The 25,542-nt window shown below is 37.4% G+C and overlaps 1 protein-coding gene across 1 annotated transcript in view; it reads right to left on the minus strand.

Moving 5' to 3' along the window:
* Nucleotides 1-25,542, minus strand: part of DCC (DCC netrin 1 receptor) — a 774,287-nt gene that overhangs the window by 104,012 nt on the left and 644,733 nt on the right. The window contains exons 20-21 of the mRNA XM_032654035.1: nucleotides 15,751-15,945; nucleotides 12,727-12,759 (exon numbers count right to left, since the gene is read on the minus strand). Of these exons, the coding sequence (XP_032509926.1) occupies nucleotides 12,727-12,759; nucleotides 15,751-15,945 (228 nt within the window). The remainder of the gene's footprint in view (nucleotides 1-12,726; nucleotides 12,760-15,750; nucleotides 15,946-25,542) is intronic.

Here is a 25,542-nt window from a genome sequence, read left to right on the forward strand (position 1 = left end):
CTAATACGTATATGTATAACTGATTCACTTTGTTATAAAGCAGAAACTAACACACCATTGTAAAGCAATTATACCCCAATAAAGATGTTAAAAAAAAAAACAAAACATTTTTCAAAATTAAAAATTCCAAATAAGTAAATGAATACATGGATATCTAAATATGACATTTGTAGAAGTAATATAATACATTTCAATGTATATGCATTTTATTTTTAATTATTCAAATAGAGTTCAATGTAGTTCCAAAAACTGGGAATGGGTAGTTTCTTTTTTTTTATTATGGCATTAGTAATATGATTTTACATGAACTCAGGAATCAAAATGTACTATATGAATATACTAATATATTCTACAGAATATAAAGAAGAACTCTTTTGTTCCTATGTACCCATATTTTCTTAAAAATAGAAATGAGGGTGAGGAAAAGAATTAAGATGGTAAAGAGTAATGAATTTATGTATCACTTAACCACCCATGGATTTCATTCAGATAATTTCATCAGAAAAATCACTCCTTCCACAAAGTTTTGATAACTAAAGCAAATGTTTTCTACTTTTCAAAACGTTTTGAAACCAAAGAATGGTGGTTTCAGGAAGAAAAAGAAAACAAAGAAAATGATCCCATGTCTGACTTTAAAAAGAGGAAGACTGCATCTTTTTAGAGTTATTCAAAATCGTTTAAATAGTTTTAAATTTATTTTATTTAGGTACCTCTAAGGAAGGTCCAAACCAAAGAATTCATGCTCCTCCCCTTGGTTTGCACTCCTAAAATATTATAAATGAAAGAGCCATTTAAAGAGTTACTTTTTATATTTTATTTAAGGGATAGATCATCCTCTTTTGGCAAGAGACATATACTCCCTTAAGCAAAAGCTAAAGTCTCCATGAGTTCCCTGACAGTTACTCTCTGGATTGAGGGGAAGATGGGCAGAAGTAATATGAATTCCTTTAGGAAGTGTGATTATTATATTTCTCGCTGCTTACCAAAGCGACATTTACACTCTGTTCTCAATGCTTGATAAGTGACTAAACTGAATTAGAATACTTTGTAATGTGTTAATAATGTAAACACATTTGAAGTTACTACTATTATACACATTAATCTCTATGTTCTTGTTCTTACACTATCACTTAAAATATTGCTTCTGTATTTTTTTTATTGTGGGGTGTGTGTGTGTGTGTGTGTGTAAAATTAAACAGTATAATGTTTACATTAAACTCCTACTTATAGCACACATAGGCAGATGAAGAATATTCCCCATGATAAAAAATTTTTAGCACCTAGAAAAGATTAATTCAATTGGAATTTCAGTTCTAGAGTGGTTTTTCTGAGTGGATGTTTATAAGTTCAGGGAGGAGTGAATGGAAAATTAATATGCAGAGGACATGGAGAAAGCTGAATGTGGTAGTTCTAATCTATCTTTAATCCATCCTCCCTGAATGGGGCTAACAGGGGGTCCTTCAGAATGGCACCCACACAATCAACCCCAAGATATGGACCATAATCTAAATCAAACGGACAGATTGGCTGTCTAACAAACATTCAATATATATCCTCCCAAGGATGCAGAGCACTGAGATATCTCCTTGATCTTAGAATTGGTTCTCTGAAATAATTCTGGTGATAATGAAGGAAAGTGCATTGATTTTATGTCTTGTATACCAGTGGGTAAAGATAATGCACTCATGCCACATGGATACAGTTTTACTGTCCAATACACAGATCATATTGAGACATATTTAAAGCAGATGATTCTTCAGAGGCTGAAAAATGTGGCTAAGGGAGCGATTTACCATACAGTTAATACTGCTGACTTTGAACAAAAGCATCAGGGCATCTAAAAACCAGAAAGCAAAATCATAACCTACGCCTACGATATTTCAAACATATATTAATAGGAAAAACTCATGAGCTCTTCTCACCCTCTCCTGAGGTTCAACACATTGTTTTCAAGTTAACATGAATGAAAGTTCATTGATTAAAAGAAAGTACAATGTTACTACTTCATATGTAAGGGCAGCTGACATGCCCGCCATATATTGAGGCCTGGTGCTCAACAAATACTGTGTCAAGTCTATGAGCAATAATTTTTGGGAATGCATTTGGTGACCTACTCTGAGTCAGACACAGTGCAAGAGAACCAGATACCCCATTGTCCATCTTCTCCTTGACCATGAGAGGCAGTTCTTTGGGAGTTCCAATTTCTGCCTTTCTGCCATAAAATATAAATAGACTATGAGGAGAATAAATTCATTTTCTAAGAATCGTCAGAAAGCAATTAAAATATAAGATTACAATTTCACATACGAATGTTATGAACAGTGACTGTGTAGCTATTATGAAAATCAAGGCACTTTAAGAGTGATAGAAGGTGCTATTATCAATTTTGCCTGGACCCAGGTATCAATGAGGACATTCCTGGACAAAATGGAAATTATATTTATCCTAGACATGAACAATTTAACAAATAAACCCTTAATTCCTGGCTCTTGGTTGACATCACAGTTTGACTCTGAGTCCTGATCTCCTGAGGCATATGTGTAATCTTTTGCAGAATGTGGCAAATGATGGGTAAAGAAAGTTGCCTGAGTGATGTTCTAAAGTAGAAAAAAAGTTTACAAACATTTCTCTCTTCTTCTTTTGCAAGCACCAAAATAAAGGCAGCACTAGGCCAGACCAACTGGTATCTGGATTTCTGAGCATGATGGCAGAGGCCAGCCAAAGAAAAGAGAAGAAAAGAACATATATATATACATGAAATACATATATACACATGTATATGTATTATGAAATATTTCAGAAGCACATTGGTTACTCTTATGAATTCTACTACCACTCATTTTCAACATCTTGCAAGGGACAACGGACTCAAAAGGCAAATACCAGGAGACCAAAGTACCTGTCCAGATCAACAAGATCTTCTGCTCACAGGAAAGAAGTTGGCCTCATTAAAGATTTCAGGTAAGGGGAGCCCATACATTCTTACCTATAGGACTTTAACTACAATTAGCCTGTGTCCATTTATCTGGTTGCAAATGAAAACTTGTCAACTGCTTCTGATCACACATGTCATAAGCTTCCACATATGAAAAGCTAAATAAGTTTATTAGTTATTGCTATTACTATTCACATAAGTTTAGAGTGAAACTTCTGTTAAAATTGAATTGTTAAGAGAATAAAAAACAAAGATGACTTAATAATATTACTGATATCTTGAAGCAGGATGGTCTCTGAACTGTCTCCGCTCACAAGAATCTCCTTGAATGCATTCTTTCTTGTAGTGCATCTGGAATAATGGCCAGCCTACGGGTCTAAGAAATCACTTTTAGATGCAGCGCAGTCTTAATGAAAATCTAAAAAGCATACTGTTTCTCTAAACGTGGACACTTTCCTGGATGACTAGGTCTTCCCAAGAGCCAGTTCATTTACCAGATGCAACATGGAGGATGAGGCAGTCTTGTGCGCATGACAAAGGAGAACTGTTCTCAAAGGCCACTGATGATCCATGAAAGCCTGCCCCACCTGGATGGTCCACAAGCTTATCCCAAAAGCAGTGTGAGGTATGTCTGTGTTTCAGTGAAGTTGCCAAGTTGTACACGGAGAAGTAACAGAAGAGTATGAATGCTCTTTTCTTCTTCAAGTGACTGCATGTTGCGAAGTTGCAACTATAGTATGAAAACACTAGAATGTGAGCATCCTGATGGCTGCACTGCTAGTATGTATAAATAATAACACTGTTGGAGCACAAAATTCCTTCATTCATATATCTGTCCATGCTCCATCCATCTAGTCAACAAATGTGTTGAGTGGACCACTCACTGTTCTAAGAATTAGGGATATAAAGTGACTATTGCAGAGGCTCATAATTTAGTGAGGGGAAGATGTTAAGTGGATAATAATAATAGACTGGAATATCCAAAAGTTAAAAAATTATAAGTCGGTGACACAATGGAAAAACAGAACGATTGACTATTTCTTCCTAGAAAAATGATGGAAGGTGATATCTGAGTTGAGAATTAAAGGATGAGTGGAAAGGTCTCAGGTAGAAAAGAATGAACTGGATAAGCTTAGAAAAATAGGCAGAGATGAAATAATAAAACTGCTTATATGCTCTATCAAAGTGTCTGGAATTTTTCTTATTGGGGACAGAGATCCACTGAAGGTATTTTAAGCAGAAAAGTGACCCAATTAAATATGCATTTAGGAATATTATTCTAGCTGAGTGTGAAGAAAAAATTAATTAGGAGAGACCGTTGTAATAAATAGGGTGAGAATAATATTAATTATGAATCCATGGCGTAGACATTATTAGCTCCATTTTATAGAAGAGTAAACGGTGGCTCAGAAAGACTAACTGATATACTCATTTTAAGTGGCTGAATCTGCCTGACTCTGATGACTTTATCCTTAGTGGGCAAATTAATAAGTGAAAGAGGAATGCAGAGTGAGTTGGACAGAAATTAGAGCACCTCCTAGAGTTTATGGTAGTGTGAGGGTTTAGTGGTGTGGGTGTGACTTGAGGTGGTGGCTCCACTCTCAGTAGGGCACACAGAACACAACAGACTCTGGAAAAGAAACAACAGAGCTCTGTTTGTCACCATTCAGAGCACTGGGCTAAATGAAGGTGACCCTTCAGAAGAGGCATAACAGAAGTCGACAAATAAAGCTAGGAAAACTCTTTGAAGATGATGGATATTGAAGCCCTATTCCTATTCCAGATTTTTCTTTCCTCTCCCTGACCCACACTCTCATGACTCCTCCTCCTTGCAAGCAAGACGTGATCAGCATTGGCACCCAAAAGTGAATGTGGTTTGCAGGGTTCTGGATCCAGGGGAGCACTGCTGGTCTTCATAGCCAGTGTAACAGTAGGTACTCAATGTACTGAAAAGTAAAAAAGCCTAAGAACTACAGTTTTGGAGCAGAGAGAAAAAGCAAAACCCGGTTACCAATTTCTATCTTAACCGTAGTGTACTTCTCTGCACAGTGGTGTCCTAATTATGCCCCAAAGACATCCTGCAATCCTCACTAATTGAGCAGCTTCTTGATCTTCCCATTGTAGGATTTTTCTAAATAAAACTTCAAGTAATCTTTCCCTCTGTACTTATTTGTGCTCACTCAAGTCCTACTCACATATTTAAAGTCCAGTCTTGTGTTTTAAGAAGTCTTTTCTGCTGCTACTCACAGTGATTCCCATCTAAAACCCTGTAACATACATACTCAGATGGTACCACCTGCTTTAGCATTTCATACTTTTCATATTGGGCTGGGCGTCTTTATATCCTAACTATACTGCACGTCCTTGAAAATGAACCCATGGAACTGGACTTCTTTCTTATGTTTCACCACACCCAACACAATGCTAGGTAAATAGTTATAAAGGAGTGGTCAAAAATGAGTCCAACTCTTTTCATACTGCCCATTTGGAATTTCAAAAACTCATCTGCACCCATTAGCTTGGATTCTCTCCTTTACATACTCAGAATTACAAGCAGCTGGTGAAAGGCAAGTGTAAAAATTTCCTGCTAACAAGAAATGACAGGAAGGGTGGTGGTAAAGAAAAGGGCACAGCGGGTCAGAATCATCTGCAAATGTGACCACCATTTCCTGAATCACAGAGAACTTGGTGTCTTTCTGTTTAGCTTTAATTTAATAGATGAATAGTAAAGATACATTTTCCCTATTGGAAAAAATATTTTTGCATCTTTTTCATCTCCCCCAAGATCAATCGCATATACAGGCATCCCTCAGTACCTGCAGGGATTGGGTCCAGGACTTGCCTCGGATGCCAAAGTCTGCAGATACTCAAATCTCATCGATCACAGACATAGTACAGGATCCAACATTGGTTGAATCTGCAGGTTCGGAACAGGCAGATAGGGAGGACTGACTGTACAGTATCCACAGCCATGAGCACTATTACTTTGGGGTTCTCCAAACTCCACTCTAATCTGGATTAGACGGTAAAGTCTGTCTTTCCAGATTACTCTCTGTTTCCCAAAGATTTGTATCATAATTCAATTCAACAAACACTTATCTGGCAACTATAATATGAGAGATTCACAATTAGAGATTGGGGGGTGCTTGGAGGCAGGGATGACAATGTCAATGAGACTGGCCCTTTGCCATCAAAGAATTTACAACCTGGCCAAGAGGTTGGGAATCAAAATGGTAAACTATAAGAAACAGACAACATAGCAAGGACTAAATTGGGTGTTAGGGACACACAGAAGAATAAAAGACCAGAAAGGTAGGTAAGGCTTCTTGGACAAAAGACAATTGAGAAGGAGTCTTAAAAGATGAGGACCTCTCTCAGTAAAGAAAGGGAGAATGTACTGCTAAGACTAAGAGAACAGTACCAGTTAGAGCGTGGAGTTCTAAAAATACACTTTTCCAAGAGTGATTTGTGGATCTTTGCTAATAGACTGTGACATATGTGGAGGGATAAACTGGCCGTGAGGCTAGAAGGGGGAATTTGGGGTCAGACAGCCAGGACCTTGAGGTCAAAGAACTGACTTCATTCCATGAGAAACAGTGAACCACCTATGTTTCAGAAAGAAAACTGAGGAGGCAGAATCCAGGACTGATAGAAGTGGGCAGAAAATAAAGCTAGGAACTTGATATTTGGCTGATGTCTACAGCAAAGAAGGACATTCAGCAACATGGTGGGCCTTACAATAAGAACTTGTCTAAGGAACCATTTGGGACTCCCCTGGTGGCCCAGTGGTTAAGACTCCGCGATTCCAGTGCTGGGGCATGGGTATGATCTTTGGTCGGGGAACTAAGATCCCACATGCCGTGCGGCCAAAAAAAAAAAAAAAAAAAAAAGAGAGAGAGAAAGATATCTTTTTGTATTCATGAAAATGTCTATCTTTCAGGTCTGAGAAGATTAAAATTATACCATGAATCATGTCAACTTCTGCAAGCACTGAGTCCTTTTTTTTTTTTCTTTCTAAGTCACCTATTAAAACATAAAAACTCCTGAGAGGTTGACTAGGCAGTTTCTTGAACTGCTTGCTGGGGCCAGGATAAGCATCTTCACATTTTATCGAAAGCACATTACTTGTTTTTTTTTGCCTCTACTTTCTCATCATAGTCCTAATTTCCAGAATTGCAAAATTCTGGAGCTGAGAAAAACATGTGAGAATATCTTTTTCAAGGGGCTGTAGCAAGCAGTTGAATAATAAAGTGAGTTGAAATTACACACCATAATAGGCTAAAAAGAGGTTTCATTTTCAATTAAATGACTCCCATCAAATGGTGCTAAAGGTTTCAATTTTTCAAACAGCAGCCTGGTTGCTGTCATCCAAACCCTGCAAAATCTGGATTGCATGAACTAAATTCCAAGCTTGACTAGACTGCCTTGAAAACCTTATTTCCCTGAAACTGGAAACAATTAACATTCTGTTTATTCATGAGATTGAATCAGCTGAGGTGTAAAATGGCAGGTGTAGTGTTAAGCACTTGGCCTGCATACCCTATTGAGGGAAGACAAAGACCTTTAAACTGGGTGAATTTATGGGAAGGATGTATAAATTTCATTATCTTGATAACAAAGTAGGAGTCGATTAACTCAGTGCATTTCCAGAAATTATACAATGGTATGAGCAGAGATTCTCAAGTTAGTTAGCCTGGGTATATATCTCAGCCTAACCACTTACACATACTGTGAGCGTTTGGGCAAGATTTAACCTCTTGGCGTTTTATTTTCTGCATCTGTAAGGATGTTGTCAGAACTAAATATGATAGAACATGCACAGTGCACAGAAGAGTGATGGATGTACAGTGGGAGTGCTGGAACGTGAAGTGCTACCCTACACAAAGATGCTGTGCCGTGCTTAGGTTTTTTCAAATTTTAACACCAATCCTAAAATTTGATCATCTGAAAACTTAAAAGAAATCAAAGGTAATTTGGGCAAAAGTCATCATTTTACAGGTGAGGATGCTGAGAAGAGTTCAGTCACATGCCCAAAGCCACACAGGTGGTCAGAGTCACAGCATGGTGCTAGAATATTGAGCATCTGATTCCATTCTGTTTCTCTTCCAGCACACACTGAATGATGCTGACGGGAAAGCCCAGAACATTACCAGCCATTACCACGATTCAGAGGCGAGTAATTCTCTCTCCATGGTGGGAGGGCCGTTCTCAGCAGGCCGCCTTCATCTGGATCTAAAAACTGGTCTGTGAATTTATGCCTCTTTTTCAGGCCTCCTGTTTTAGGTCACCCTTCTGCAGCCATGGAGAATTAAAGATACTTGATAGTGCTTGAAGCAAGCATTTTCTTCATGATTCATATCATCAATGATACAGATCATTTCATGAAGATTCCTGCCCTCTTTATGGTATTATGTCATGGTCACAGCACCTACTCTATTGCCCCATTGGGCAGGCATGGAAACACACATGAAATTGAAAACATTTGTGTTCATGCTAAGAATTACCAGTTTTTACATTATAGACACCCCAAAGTGGAGAACAACATTTTGGGGTTAAATGGAATCTAAGGATGCAAAGACAATCCTTTAAGATTAAAATTTTGATCTAATCATCACTTTCGAGAATTGGTCATAGTTTATAGTTACTGTTAACCTCCACTGCAACCCCAAAACAAGAAGCTTTTATAAATGCTTCTGTGAGAAACTCTAAAAGGTTTAAGCTGATTGTTGAAAAACAAAAAGCCAATTATTTTGTAAGTATAGAAACAGTCTACAAAGGAAAGACTAGAGGTCAGAGATAAAGATGTTTGAACTCCAACTCTGCCTGCCACTATATTTGAGTGACCTTTTGTAAAACATTACCTTCTGCTTCCTCATTTGAAATTCTAGAAAGATAATCTGTAAAAGAGTGAAAGAACAGCTTGAGTCTTGAAAGTGGATGCTGTAAACTGAATTATGTCCTCTCCCACCCCCAAATTCATATGTTGAATTCCTAACACCCAGTGTGACTGTATTTGGAGATATGGGCCTTTATAGAAGTAACTGAGGTTAAATGAGGTCATAAGGGTGGGGCCCTGATCCGATAGGATTAGTGTCCTTATAAGAAGAGACATGAGTGAGCTCATACTCTCTCCACCATGTGAGGACACAGCAAGAAGGCAGCTGTCTGCAAGCCAGGAAGAGAGCCCTCACCAGAAACCAACCCTGCCAGACTTTGATCTGAGACTTCCAGCCTCCAGAACTATGAGAAAATAAATGCGTTACTTAATGCACCCAATCTACGGTGTTTTGTCTTGGCAGCCCGAGCTGACCAAGACAGTGGAGTTAGCACCATCCCCATGTTTCCTGAGATAAAGAACTGTCAGTATCATATATTCAGTGCTGTGGCTTCCCACTTATAACATGACCCTGGATTGAGAGCTGTTTGCTTTGTTCTCTAGAATATTCACAGAGTTGGGGAAAGAAAGGTTGATACTGGGAAAATATACACCCACTTTAGATACAGAAACTTTATAGATATATGTCAAAAGTGTGTGTGTGTGGCTGTGTATGTATATACGTAGCATATAGTGATGGAGACACTTGGTGGTTCAAAACAGGTTTTGCAAGATGCTTGTCTGGGTTTGAATCATGGCCTTGCTACTTCCTAGCTGTGTGTCTACAGGCAAATCACTTAAACTCTCTGAGTTTCAGCTTCTGTATCACTAAAACAGAGACAATAATAGCAACTCTTTCACAGTATTGTTATGAGGATTAAATGAGTTAACACAAGTTAAGTTCTTAGAACAGTGACTGATGGTGAGAGCTCCATAAGGATTAATTTTACCATTACACACGCCCACCCAGACACAGACAAATTGACAGGGTTTTTACCAAAATATAGAAAATAAAAAAGGAAAAGTGTCTAAAGCAGAGGATTTCTCTATCTTTTCCACTCACTTCACATAACCCATACAATTTCCCTACCTTGCCTGAACCTCCAAAAGAGTAAATCTGTGGTTAATCTCTAAAATCCCATGACTACTTTAAAACTTATTGGCCACTTGTGCCTACAAGAGATTAGAAAAATAATTAAGATGTGGAACAAGAGATAAGCAAATGCTAGATATAATCAATTTACACTTACGTAAAGGGGAAAAGGAGTCCTATATAAATCATCTATTATTTTCATACTAGTACTACTATTACTCAGAAGAAAATATTTTCCCCAAATCACACGTGATTCAAATATAATTGACATTTTCTTTTCACATTTATGTTCTTCAGGGCAGATATTGGATTCTAACGAAAAGTAATTGTGACAAGAGACCACAGAGATACTTTTTAAAAACAATCAAAACTTTTCTCACTTCCTCTCATATAAGTCAAACTCCATCTCCTGCTTTTCTATTTAGGATTCATCTTTGCAAGGTTAACTCTAACCCAGGGTGCTAAATTTTCTCTCTGAGCAAATTTTCTCTCAACAGAAATTCAGTGCTTGCCATAAATGTAACAGTGGGACCATTCTGCGTGGGAAGGGGGTATATTGGTCTAACAGAGAGCACAATAATGCATATTCCACTGATTTGCTATGTGCTGAGAGTAGGAACATTCAGAGCAGCTTTTTCCTACTATTTTCACCATTCTTAGAGAGATCTTTAAACTGGGTTATTTTTTGTGCACTTGGTCATCAACTCAGATGAATGTTTTTGTTTACAAAGAGTTTTTAACTGCCAACAAATTTTATACGCTTTCTTGTAAAATGTAAAGATCTTACCTATAATCACTAAATTACATGTTGTCACTCCCTCTTAATTTTACAAGTAATTTGAGTTTGATGTAAAATTTAGAACCTATCAATTTGACCAACTCTATACCAGAGGTGATTGAATATGGGACCAACTAGTATAACATGTGACAGAATCCTATTAAGTAATGTTAGATGAAGGAAAAGAACAATTTCCCAAATATATTAACACACTCAGGCACTGGCAATAATTCTTGGGAATTCCTTTTGTTCCCAGTAATTGATCTGATTTCACTGTCAATATGAAAATCTGAGTAAAATCCATGGAGAGTGTGTGACTGGAGAGACTGTACAAAATATATTTCTTGGTAGCTGAAAATATTATTAAGCAAAACAGTTAACTTAAAAAGTAATAGCAAAAAACAGTTAAAAGGAATCCAGAAACAACTGGAAACCCACCTATTGAGAAGCCTGGGCATGTTGTCACCCAAACGGCTAATAATGTAACTTTTTATCTGGTTCAGTTACTTAAAAAAAATGTTTGTGAGTTTTCTTTCTCTCTATGCATACTTTTTCTAAATACAATTTCAAAAATTGGGAGTTACCTGCCTGTGGAAATTCCAAATTCACTTCAGTTAAAGAAACTATGTGATGCTGTTTTAATTATTTTTGAACTGAAATAATACATTCTGCTAATTAACTATTCCAGCTTGAATTTGTCTAGCACTAATATTTAATTTACCTAAGTGAATACACACTAACTGCCAATTATTTATCATTAGTAGTTTTACAAATATTACCGTTCAGTAGATATTGGCCTTACGGAAATATTTTAAGTATAAGCAAGCAGGAACAGCTAGGTGATTAATGGAAACATGAACCCTGGGTGGACATTTCTGTGTATTGTATCATTTCTATTACTCCCTGTGTGACGCTCTAGCCATGTTCTCTTAAGCAGAGGGATGGTATATGGACCCAGAAATAAACTTGAACACAGGATCATTAAAGATAATACTACTCATGTAGACAACCTGCTACTGTTAGTGAAACTTAACATTCAGATGCTCAGTATCTGTCAATAGTTGGAAAGTATTCTTGTTGAAAAGCATGTTTTCCTGAAATCTACAACAGGAGGCCTTAGGAGACAGGATGCAGACAAGGAGGTTCTGTTGACAGGTGCCCAAAGCAGGAGACAACTATACAAGCTGTGGACTCTGAACCAATACTCATGACACTGACTATAACCAGCATTTCCAAACACTCCCTTCTTTGAAGAATATAACATCCTGAAAAAATAAAACTCATAAACTAGTCTTTTTCTCCTTTAGCATTCTACTAATTAACCTTAGTGGTAAAAGAATGGAATCCTAATAGATCAGTCTACAAATCATGGTAATAAATTCCTATCTACCTGAGAGTTGATGGATAACTCTGATTTACCTCCATTTTCCTTTGTGTAAAACCATCCCTGTTTCTCTACACAAATCGGCTTTTAGCAAATGAATGGAAGGAGGATAAAATACTGCAAGTCAAACTGGTACCTGATTCATGAAATGAAAGCTTTCTGGCTTCAAAATGAACAGAAGTAATGCCCTAAAGGAAAGTTGACCTAACTTTGTTTTTATGTATTAAAAGAAGCTCATTGTAGAGGAAAAGCACACATGATTTATGAGTTTTCTCTGTCGAGCTATAGAACTTTAATCCAGAGTTCATGAAAGGGTGCGAGAGCAGCTTGAAAATTATGCTGAGCTTAATTATACCTAATGTGAATTATTCAGAAGTGCAGACAGAGACTAAAAATTTATTTCATACAAAGAAGCTTGACATTTTAATTGGTCCTTCAGAATGGAGACAAAACAATTTCCTCTCAAGAAAATTTACATCCTCCCTATCAGAGCCGAAACCTCAGCCAAGCAGAACTTCATTAATAAGATTAATTATCACACTGATGTCTGCTTCATCAGGTGTATGGCCCAGGTGAAAAGAGGAATAGAAAATAATGACTGACATTTCTAACAGATAAGATTGATTCAGGGAGGGAAAAATGACAGATTAAACCACCATACCTTGGTCATTAGCCATTTTGTCAGGGTGTTCCACTGTGGGGAAAGAGAAATATTATTAGATTTTGGTAGTTTCCATCAAGAAAGCTGACATTTCAAGTCAACAGTTTTGTTAGCGAGTTCTCATATCAAGGCCAATGCCCTATTGAAAACAAATTGATAAGGAATTTGGTTAATGTGATTATTTTGATTAAATTAGTCATAGAAAGAAATGGAAAATAATTGTTTTGCTGTATAAATGTGTTCTAAAAGTGTTATTTGTAACATTCCTCTAAACATAAACTCAAAATGATCATCATGCAAGTTTAATTAATGATACAATTTACAGTAAAATAAAGTGCATGTCATTACCAAGTAATTATCACCTGTATATTTTAAACAAGTTAAGGAAGCTATTTTCTTGTATTCATTTAAAATTTTTCAACAAGAAAAGTTTACCAATTCTCACATGAATAGGGTAAAATAATAAAATATCGTAGTTTAATCTAAATTCTTTGATTTTAAACCTTGTGAAGAAAAGTCTTGAATTGTTCACAACTTGTCTATAGATAAAGATGAAGCATTTGTGAAACGTTACCTAGTTACATTTCTTGCTCTCACAAAATGGATAACCAGTTTCCTTTCAATTGCTCATTTGGAATGAAACCTGATTTAGACATGAAGTCCTAAAAACCTGGATAGATGAAGACTGGGTCACTTTTCTCCTGCCTCCCCCCCACCCCCACCCCGCCCGCTTCTACTCTGTCATTAAGGGCTGTCATGCAGGTTGAGGCTGAATGCTTTTTTCTGTGCATTCTTGGCAAACTTTCGGATTGGCTGTTACCAAATCTAGCTTTCGAATAGCTCAGTCACCAGAATTCAAAAGTCTACTATTTATTAGCATACTTTTCCTAGGAGAATTGAGAAATAGACTATCTAGTTATTCTAAGCCTCTTCTTTAGTATGTCCAAGCAAATGGGTAAAAATGTCAATCAGATACCTGTTTCTAATTTTTCGGCTGTTTGCCATCATGTTTTATTAAGTTTTTGGTCAGATATATGGGCATAATGCGGTAACATATTTAAGAGCCAAGTATCCTTTAAAATGACACACATCAGACGTTAAATATACATCTTTAAATATCAGCTATAGAACATCTGAATTATTTTCAATGGCTAAATAATAGAGGCTCTTGAAATCATTCATCCTCCAGAAAAATAATACTGTGCTGTAAAACGGAAAGGACTTATATGCAGATCATTATGAGGTAGTTACCATTCTTGGGTCTTAGTATTTTTCTGTATAAACATATAATTGTCCTTAAATTGAGCAGTAGTTTTTACACTTGCAAGCATGTCAAGTTTTTCTAGTAATCATACCACAAGATATTTTTTTCATGTTGCTACCCTGTGTCCTTAAAAAAAATAATTAATTTGGTTTGAGATTTTCTTTCTTGCCATATCAAAATTTCTTTTAATATATAAGGACAATAGTTCCTGAAAGGAAATATTTAAAGTTGGCAATAGTATTATGCCATCCACATAATACAATGCTTTTTAATTTTTATTCCCTTACATAAAAAGGCTAAAGTGTTTCATTATATTTTGAATAGAGCCCATATACATGAAATCCGTACAAAATTCCAAGAGTTGTAAATGAAAAAAAGTCAAGTTAAATATGTCTGCTTTGCGCTGATGGCAGAAAATGTAATAATGTATCTTTCTTTGACAAGTTGGCTTTCAGCATAAAAAGATAAATTTTAATTAATTAATTAATTTTATCTTTTTTTTTTGTTTCCAATTCTTTTCCAATTCTTTAAGAAATAATTGATGTACATCACTGTACAAGTTTAAGATACACAACATGATGATTTGATTTACACATATCGGGAAATGATGACCACAACAGCTTTAGTTAACATCTTCATCTCATATAGGTACAGTAAAAAGAAAGGAAAAAATTGTCTTCATCATAACTCTTGGGATCTACCCTCTTATAAATATCTTGAAATATCAAATATCTTGAACGTTTGTATCTTTTGATTACCTTCCTCGAATTCCTCCTCTCATCACCTCCTACCTTTGGTAACCATAAATCTGACCTTTTTCTATAAGTTTGGTGTTTGTTTAGGTCCCATATATAAGTGAGATCATATAGTATTTGTCTTTCTCTCTCTGACTTATTTCACTTAGCATAACACCTTCAAGGTCCATCCATATTGTCACAAACGGTAGGATTTCCCTGTTTGTTTGGGGTTTTTTCTGCGGTACGCGGGCCTCTCAATTTTGTGGCCTCTCCCGTTGCAGAGCACAGGCTCGGGACGCGCAGGGTCAGCGGCCATGGCTCAGGGGCCCAGCCGCTCTGCGGTACGTGGGACCTTCCCAGACCGGAGCACGAACCCGTGTCCCCTGCATCGGCAGGCGGACTCCCAACCACTGCGCCACCAGGGAAGCCCAGGATTTCCCTGTTTTTTTTAATGGCTGAATAATATTCCATTATGTACATATAATTATATATAACTTTATTATATATATATAATGGAATATATATACATATATCACAACTTCTTTATCCATCTGTGGACATTTACACTCTTTCCATGTCTTGGCTGTTGCACATAATACGGCTCTGAACATTGGGATGCAGATATCTTATAGGGTTAGTGTTTTTGTTTCCTTTGGATATATTCCCAGAAGTGGAATTGCTAGATCATATGGTATTTCTATTTCTAATTTTTTGAGGAACCTCCATACTGTTTTCCATAGTGGCTGCACCAACTTACATTCCCCAAACAGGGCACGAGGGTTCCCTTTTCTCCACAGCCAAGCCAGCATTTGTTGTCTCTTGTCTTTTGGATGATGTCCATTCTAACAGGCTTGAGGTGATATCTCATTCTGGTTGTAATTTGCATTTTAATTTCTTTTGAATGTCCACTGTAGTCACGTGCCAAGAGAGATGGTTTAAGGCAACTCCTAACACAGACTCCAAAACTATTTTATAACAACTCCATAGGAAAAAAACCCCGAAATGACAGAAAATGATTCAAACCTTTCAGAGTCCTGAAAAGGATGGGATCAGAGAGGGGCCCCACTCCTTTCACATTCCGTGCTTGAATTCGAAAGTAATACATAGTGTCAAGGTTGAGATCCATGATTTGATGTGTAAGCCGATCACCACTGATTGTTTCCATAACCCAGTCATCAATTGGAATGTTCTTGTCCAAGGTATAAAACAAGATGTAAGCTGCATGAATAAATGAACACGACTTTGATTACTGTACTGACCACACGCTATACTTCTGCTTCCAAACATCCATGTGCCCCAAGTATAATTTTCAAGGATTATCATATATCCACAATCTATAAAGCACAGTATTCAGTTTGGCAAGTAATGATGTTTTTTTTTATTGCAAAGCTTAGAAAATGAATTGCTTCAATGTACAAAATCTAAAAGTGGAATAAGCCATTAGAAATCAAACTATCTGCCATATTTAAAAAATGCGAGGTTTCTGCTGCCTATAAATCCTGATCATTGGTTTGCGCTAATATATAGGCATGATGAAAAACATAAAAGACAGATAACCAGTCTGTATCGTTTTCACTGTATCCAATAATCAAGATAAGTAATGTTTATTTTGGCTAGTGTTTAAATAATAAAAATAGATTGAAAAGTATAAAATGCCCTCTATTTTTCAAGTGTTATAAAAATAAATGATCTTATTTGGTTACTGTAATAACTCTGTGATGTTGGCAGGGCTACTGTTGCTGTCTTTTCATAGATGATGAAGTTGAGCATGACCCAAGCTCAGTGATAAAAGGGCTAGGATAACATCCTCTGCTACCATACCAAACAGCCAACACCATTTCCCCCCGTCCGTCCCACCTAGGCAAAAATAAACAAAAAGAAAGAAAAAGTATTTCTGGATAACTGTAGGTTATCTAGTTAGTATCTCAAATATTAAAAAATCCATCATTTGATAGTATCATTCATCCTCTGTGTTAGGGGATGAATAACTGTAGTGTATTCAGTGGTGACAGTCTAATATGCACCCAAACAGATCCAGGTATCCCTGTAAAATATTCATATTCTAACATTATATTTAGCTAATATTTAAGTTAGCTTTTATCTAAAAGCATTAATTCATTGCTTTATATTACACTCCATATTATATCAGATGATAGTGTAATATAAACTGTAAAATAACTCATTGCAGGTGTCTTTGCTACATGAATGTGGCGTCAGCCTCTACTTCTATCAAATTTCTGCAATGGTATTCGCATCAGATAGGCCGCAAATGTCCCTAGGTCTATTCTTACGCATTGAATACATTCTTCGTAAATAATACTTTTTAAAAAGAATTGTCGTCCTTTGATTCCCCTAGTCCTTCCTTTTGAGTCCCGCTTGTCCCATCCGGACTGGGGACCTTCACGCATAGATATTTCAGTGGTCTTGTCACAGGTTCTTTGACTCAGATTCACTTGCCTTCCAAAATAACCATGCGTATCACCTACATCTCAGCACAACTCTTAATTCCACGAGGACTGATTTCCATACTATCCTTATTCCTACTTCCCTCTTAACTCCTCACACCTTTCCTTACTTTCTCCATCCAACTCCTACCTGGCCATCCAGGTCTAGTTTAAGCTACATCTAACATATGAAATGTTCCTCTATAGTGAGCTCTCCTTTCTGTACACTTTGTAACCCACTTCAATAAAGTATAAGAGTACTTATAACTGCCGCCATGTTATGCCCTCCGTCTGCTTCTCTGGGTGGGGTGCTGTGTCAGGACCTTGCTTCAGAGAGCTGAGCTCCTGTGAGCTGTGAGAACAAAGAAGAGAAAGGGAAATCTCTCCCAGCAGCCACAGAAGCAGCGGATTAAAGCTCCACAATCAACTTGATATACCCTGCATCTGTGGAATACCTGAATAGACAAGGAATGATCCCAAATTGAAGAGGTGGAATTTAGGAGCGAGATCTATGATTTTTTTCCCTTTTCCTCTTTTTGTGAATGTGTACGTGTATGCTTCTGTGTGAGATCCTGTCTGTATACTCTTGCTTCCACCATTTGTCCTAGGGCTCTATCCGTCCATGACTTTTTTTTTAAAAATTCTTTTTCTTAATAATTAAGTTTAATTGTAATAACTTTATTATACTTTACCTTCGTTCTTTCTTTCTTTCCTTTCTTCCTTCCCTCCTTTAGACAACGAATCACCCCAAATTGAGGAGGTGGTCTCAGGGAGCAGGATTTATGATTTTTCCCCCTTTACCTCTTTTTGTGAAGGTGTATGTGTATGCTTCTGTGTAAGATTTTCTCTGTATAGCTTAGCTTCCAACATTTGTCCTAAGGTTCTATCTGTCCCTTTTTTTTTTTTTTTTTTTTAAATATTTTTTAATTCAATAACTATATTATACTTTATTTTATTTTTACTGTATCATCTTTCTGTCTTTTTTCCTTCTTTCCCTCCTTCCTTCCTTCCTCCCTCCCTCCCTCCCTCCCTCCCTTCTTTCCTTCTTTGCTTCTTTCTTCCTTCCTTCCTTTCCTCCTTTCCTTCTTTCTTTACTCATACTTCTACTAATTCTCCCTACTTTTTCTCCCTTTTATTCTGAGCTGTGTGGATGAAAGGCTCTTGGTGCTCCAGCCAGGAGTCAGGGCTCTGCCTCTGAGGTAGGAGAGCCAACTTCAGGACAGTGGTCAACAAGAGACCTCCCAGCTCCACATAATATTAAACGGTGGAAATATCCCAGAGACCTCCATCTTAACACCAGCACCCAGCTTCACTCAACGACCAGCAAGCCACAGTGCTGGACAACCTATGCCAAACAACTAGCAAAACAGGAACACAACCCCACCCATTAGCAGAGAGGCTGCCTAAAATCATAATAAGGCCACAGACACCCCAAAACACACCACCAGACGTGAACCTGCCCACTAGAGAGACAAGATCCAGCCTCATCCAGCACAACACAGGCACTAGTCCCCTCCACCAGGAAGCCTACACAACCCACTGAAACAACCTTAGCCACTGGAGACAGACATCAAAAACAACGGGAACTACGAAAGTGCAGCCTGCAAAAAGGAGACCCCAAACACAGTAAGATAAGCAAAATGAGAAGACAGAAAAACACACAGCAGATGAAGGAGCAAGATAAAAACCCACCAGACCTAACAAATGAAGAGGAAATAGGCAATCTACCTGAAAAAGAATTCAGAATAATGATAGTAAGGATGATCCGAAATCTTGGAAGTAGAATGGACAAAATGCAAGAAACAGTTAACAAGGACCTACGAGAACTAAAGATGAAACAAGCAACGATGAACAATGCAATAAATGAAATTAAAATCACTCTAGATAGGATCAATAGCAGAATAACTGAGGCAGAAGAACGGATAAGTGACCTGGAAGATAAAGTAGTGGAAATAACTACTGCAGAGCAGAATAAAGAAAAAAGAATGAAAAGAACTGAGGACAGTCTCAGAGACCTCTGGGACAACATGAAACGCACCAACATTCGAATTATAGGGGTTCCAGAAGAAGAAGAAAGAAAGAAAGGGACTGAGAAAATATTTGAAGAGATTATAGTTGAAAACTTCCCTAATATGGGAAAGGAAATAGTTAATCAAGTCCAGGAAGCACAGAGGGTCCCATACAGGATAAATACAAGGAGAAACACGCCAAGACACATATTAATCAAACTGTCAAAAATTAAATACAAAGAAAGCATATTAAAAGCAGCAAGGGAAAAACAACAAATAACACACAAGGGAATCCCCATAAGGTTAACAGCTGATCTCTCAGCAGAAACCCTACAAGCCAGAAGGGAGTGGCAGGACATACTGAAAGTGATGAAGGAGAATAGCCTGCAACCAAGACTACTCTACCCAGCAAGGATCTCATTCACATTTGATGGAGAAATTAAAACCTTTACAGACAAGCAAAAGCTGAGAGAGTTCAGCACCACCAAACCAGCTTTACAACAAATGCTAAAGGAACTTCTCTAGACACGAAACACAAGAGAAGGAAATGACCTATAGTAGCGAACCCAAAACAATATATAAAATGGAAATAGGAACATACATATCGATAATTACCTTAAATGTAAATGGACTAAATGCTCCCACCAAAAGACACAGATTGGCTGAATGGATACAAAAACAAGACCCTTATATATGCTGTCTACAAGAGACCCACTTCAGAACTAGAGACACATACAGACTGAAAGTAAGGGGATGGAAAAAGATATTCCATGCAAATGGAAACCAAAAGAAAGCTGGAGTAGCAATTCTCATATCAGACAAAATAGACTTTAAAATGAGGACTATTAAAAGGGACAACGAAGGACACTACATAATGATCAAGGGATCGATCCAAGAAGAAGATATAACAATTGTAAATATTTATGCACCCAACATAGGAGCACCTCAATACATAAGGCAAATACTAACAACCATAAAAGGGGAGATCAACAGTAACACATTCATAGTAGGGGACTTTAACACCCCACTTTCACCCATGGACAGATCATCCAAAATGAAAATAAATAGGGAAACACAAGCTTTAAATGATACATTAAACAAGATGGACTTAATTGATATTTATAGGACACTCCATCCAAAAACAACAGAATACACATTTTTCTCAAGTGCTCATGGAACATTCTCCAGGATAGATCATATCTTGGGTCACAAATCAAGCCTTGGTAAATTTAAGAGAACTGAAATTGTATCAAGTATCTTTTCCGACCACAACGCCATGAGACTAGATATCAATTACAGGAAAAGATCTGTAAAAAATACAAACACATGGAGGCTAAACAATACACTACTTAATAATGAAGTGATCACTGAAGAAATCAAAGAGGAAATAAAAAAATACCTAGAAACAAATGACAATGGAGACACAACGACCCAAAACCTATGGGATGCAGCAAAAGCAGTTCTAAGGGGGAAGTTTATAGCAATACAAGCCCACCTTAAGAAGCAGGAAACATCTCGAATAAACAACCTAACCTTGCACCTCAAGCAATTAGAGAAAGAAGAACAAAAAAACCCCAAAGCTAGCAGAAGGAAAGAAATCATAAAAATCAGATCAGAAATAAATGAAAAAGAAATGAAGGAAACAATAGCAAAGATCAATAAAACTAAAAGCTGGTTCTTTGAGAAGATAAACAAAATAGATAAACCACTAGCCAGACTCATCAAGAAAAAAAGGGAGAAGACTCAAATCAATAGAATTAGAAATGAAAAAGGAGAAGTAACAACTGACACTGCAGAAATAAAAAAAATCATGAGAGATTACTACAAGCAACTCTATGCCAATAAAATGGACAATCTGGAAGAAATGGACAAATTCTTAGAAATGCACAACCTGCCAAGACTGAATCAGGAAGAAATAGAAAATATGAACAGACCAATCACAAGCACTGAAATTGAAACTGTGATTAAAAACCTTCCAACAAACAAAAGCCCAGGACCAGATGGCTTCACAGGTGAATTCTATCAAACGTTTAGAGAAGAGCTAACACCTATCCTTCTCAAACTCTTCCAAAATATAGCAGAGGGAGGAACACTCCCAAATTCCTTCTACGAAGCCACCATCACCTTGATACCAAAACCAGACAAGGATGTCACAAAGAAAGAAAACTACAGGCCAATATCACTGATGAACATAGATGCAAAAATCCTCAACAAAATACTAGCAAACAGAATCCAACAGCACATTAAAAGGATCATACACCATGATCAAGTGGGGTTTATTCCAGGAATGCAAGGATTCTTCAATATACGCAAATCTATCAATGTGATAAACCATATTAACAAATTGAAGGAGAAAAACCATATGATCATCTCAATAGATGCAGAGAAAGCTTTCGACAAAATTCAACACCCATTTATGATAAAAACCCTCCAGAAAGTAGGCATAGAGGGAACTTTCCTAAACATAATAAAAGCCATATATGACAAGCCCACAGCAAACATCATCCTCAATGGTGAAAAACTGAAAGCATTTCCACTAAGATCAGGAACAAGACAAGGTTGCCCACTCTCACCACTCTTATTCAACATAGTTTTGGAAGTTTTAGCCACAGCAATCAGAGAAGAAAAGGAAATAAAAGGAATCCAAATCGGAAAAGAAGAAGTAAAGCTGTCACTGTTTGCAGATGACATGATACTATACATAGAGAATCCTAAAGATGCTACCAGAAAACTACTAGAGCTAATCAATGAATTTGGTAAAGTAGCAGGATACAAAATTAATGCACAGAAATCTCTGGCATTCCTATATACTAATGATGAAAAATCTGAAAGTGAAATCAAGAAAACACTCCCATTTACCATTGCAACAAAAAGAATAAAATATCTAGGAATAAACCTACCTAAGGATACGAAAGACCTGTATGCAGAAAATTATAAGACACTGATGAAAGAAATTAACGATGATACAAATAGATGGAGAGATATACCATGTTCTTGGATGGGAAGAACCAACATTGTGAAAATGACTCTACTACCCAAAGCAATCTACAGATTCAATGCAATCCCTATCAAACTACCACTGGCATTTTTCACAGAACTAGAACAAAAAATTTCGCAATTTGTATGGAAACACAAAAGACCCCGAATAGCCAAAGCAATCTTGAGAACGAAAAAAGGAGCTGGAGGAATAAGGCTCCCTGACTTCAGACTATATTACAAAGCAACAGTAATCAAGACAGTATGGTACTGGCACAAAAACAGAAAGATAGATCAGTGGAACAGGATAGAAAGCCCAGAGATAAACCCACGCACATATGGACACCTTATCTTTGATAAAGGAGGCAGGAATGTACAGTGGAGAAAGGACAGCCTCTTCAATAAATGGTGCTGGGAAAACTGGACAGGTACATGTAAAAGTATGAGATTAGATCACTCCCTAACACCATACACAAAAATAAGCTCAAAATGGATTAAAGACCTAAATGTAAGGCCAGAAACTATCAAACTCTTAGAAGAAAACATAGGAAGAACACTCTATGACATAAATCACAGCAAGATCCTTTCTGACCCACCTCCTAGAGTAATGGAAATAAAAACAAAAATAAACAAATGGGACCTAATGAAACTTCAAAGCTTTTGCACAGCAAAGGAAACCATAACCAAGACCAAAAGACAACCCTCAGAATGGGAGAAAACATTTGCAAATGAAGCAACTGACAAAGGATTAATCTCCAAAATTTACAAGCAGCTCATGCAGCTCAATAACAAAAAAACAAACAACCCCATCCAAAAATGGGCAGAAGACCTAAATAGACATTTCTCCAAAGAAGATATACAGAATGCCAACAAACACATGAAAGAATGCTCAACATCATTAATCATTAGAGAAATGCAAATCAAAACTACAATGAGATATCATCTCACACCAGTCAGAATGGCCATCATCAAAAAATCTAGAAACAATAAATGCTGGAGAGGGTGTGGAGAAAAGGGGACACTCTTGCACTGCTGGTGGGAATGTGAATTGGTTCAGCCACTGTGGAGAACAGTATGGAGGTTCCTTAAAAAACTACAGATAGAATTACCATATGACCCAGCAATCCCACTACTTGGCATATACCCTGAGAAAACCAAAATTCAAAAAGAGTCATGTACCAAAATGTTCATTGCAGCTCTATTTACAATAGCCAGGACATGGAAACAACCTAAGCGCCCATCATCGGATGAATGGATAAAGAAGATGTGGCACATATACACGATGGAATATTACTCAGCCTTAAAAAGAAATGAAATTGAGCTATTTGTAATGAGATGGATAGACCTAGAGTCTGTCATACAGAGTGAAGTAAGTCAGAAAGAAAAAGACAAATACCGTATGCTAACACATATATATGGAATTTAAGGGAAAAAAATGTCATGAAGAACCTAGGGGTAAGATAGGAATAAAGACGCAGACCTACTGGAGAACGGACTTGAGGGTATGGGGAGGGGGAGGGGTGAGTTTTGATAGGGCGAGAGAGAGTCATGGACATATACACACTAACAAACGTAGTAAGGTAGATAGCTGGGGGGAAGCAGCCGCAAGGCACAGGGATATTAGCTCGGTGCTTTGTGACAGCCTGGAAGGGTGGGATGGGGAGAGCGGGAGGGAGGGAGACGCAAGAGGGAAGACATATGGGAACATATGTATATGTATAGCTGATTCACTTTGTTATAAAGCAGAAACTAACACACCATTGTAAAGCAATTATACCCCAATAAAGATGTTTAAAAAAAAAAAAAAAAAGACAACCCTCGGAATGGGAGAAAACATTTGCAAATGAAGCAACTGACAAAGGATTAATCTCCAAAATTTACAAGCAGCTCATGCAGCTCAATAACAAAAAAACAAACAACCCCATCCAAAAAAAAAAAAAAAAAAAAAATTCACATTCAAACTTTTCTGACTGTCTTCAAAGCATTGTTTTAGAGTTGGATCATTCTAATCAGGATTCAAACCAGGTAGGCAGGAATAAAGAGGTAGACATAGAGAATGGACTTGACATGGGGTGTGAGGGCGAAGCTGGGGCGAAGTGAGAGTAGCACTGACATATGTACACTACTGAATGTAAAATAGTTGGCTGGTGGGAAGCAGCAGCATAGCACAGGGAGATCAGCTCTGTGCTTTGAGATAACCTAGAGGGGTTGGGATAGGATGGGAGGGAGGCTCAAAAGGGAGGGGACATGGGCACATGTGTATGCATACGGCTGATTCTCTTTGTTGTGCAACAGAAACTAACACAGTATTGTGAAGCAATTGTACTCCAATAAAGATCTATTTAAAAAAAAAAAAAAAAAAAAAAAAGAGTACTTATACAATTTTGTATCATTTTCACTTAATCCCATAGTGATTTACAGAATTATGCCTGGGTTTGGAGGATGCATTATACACAGTGAACTGGAGATTTTTTCCTTGTGATTCTGTAGGATTAAGCAATGCCACAAACTCCAACACCCAGAAGTCCATTTGTCTTAAATTCAGATCAATGCTGAAAACTTGCATCGATTTTGCTTTGGCTTTCACCTTTTCCCAACTTCATTGTTTTCCAAATCTGCCTAATCATAAGAATTAATTGGGGACTAGGTATAGGTTACAAAACATAGAGCCCAAGAAAGGGCATTTTGATTCAATAGGCATGGCAGACAAGTCTTGGATAGCCCCCCAATTATCCCTGCCTCCTGGCAGTTACAGCTTTGTGTAGTCTTTTCTCTCTGAGTGTACATGGGACCTAAGTCTTGCTTTTAACCAACAGAATATGGCAAATGTGATGGATTGTCACCTCCATGATTATGTTACATAAGTTATAACTTCTGTCTTGCTAGCAGACTCTATAGACTCTCTCCTTTGTTCACTTTGATGAAATAAGTTGCCAGATGGAGAAGACCATTTGGCAAGGAACTAAGGCTGGGCTCTGATCAACAGCCAGTAAGGAACTGAGTCCTGCCAACAACTACATAAACTTAGAAGCAAATATTTTCCCAGGTAAGCCTCAAATGAGGTATCAGCCGAAGCTAACACCTTCATTGCCAGCTTGTAAGAGACCCTAAGGCAGATTACCCAGCTAAGTTGTTCTTGGATTCCTGACTGACAGAAACAGTGAGATAGCAAATGGGTGTTATTTTAAGCTGCTAAATTTGTGGTGATATTGTTACACAGCAGTAGCTAACAGGTTAATGGTAACCCCAGTAAACTGCACCCCAGTTGATTTCTGTGTTCCAGTAAAGTCAGGAATCACTGCTTTAGTTGATGATGTGAATTCTGCATATTTTGTGGTATATTTGTTGAGATGTTGATGCTGCAGATATGAATATGTAAGATGTGG

Source organism: Phocoena sinus, chromosome 14 (assembly GCF_008692025.1).
Source record: "Phocoena sinus isolate mPhoSin1 chromosome 14, mPhoSin1.pri, whole genome shotgun sequence".
NCBI classification, from domain to species: domain Eukaryota; kingdom Metazoa; phylum Chordata; class Mammalia; order Artiodactyla; family Phocoenidae; genus Phocoena; species Phocoena sinus.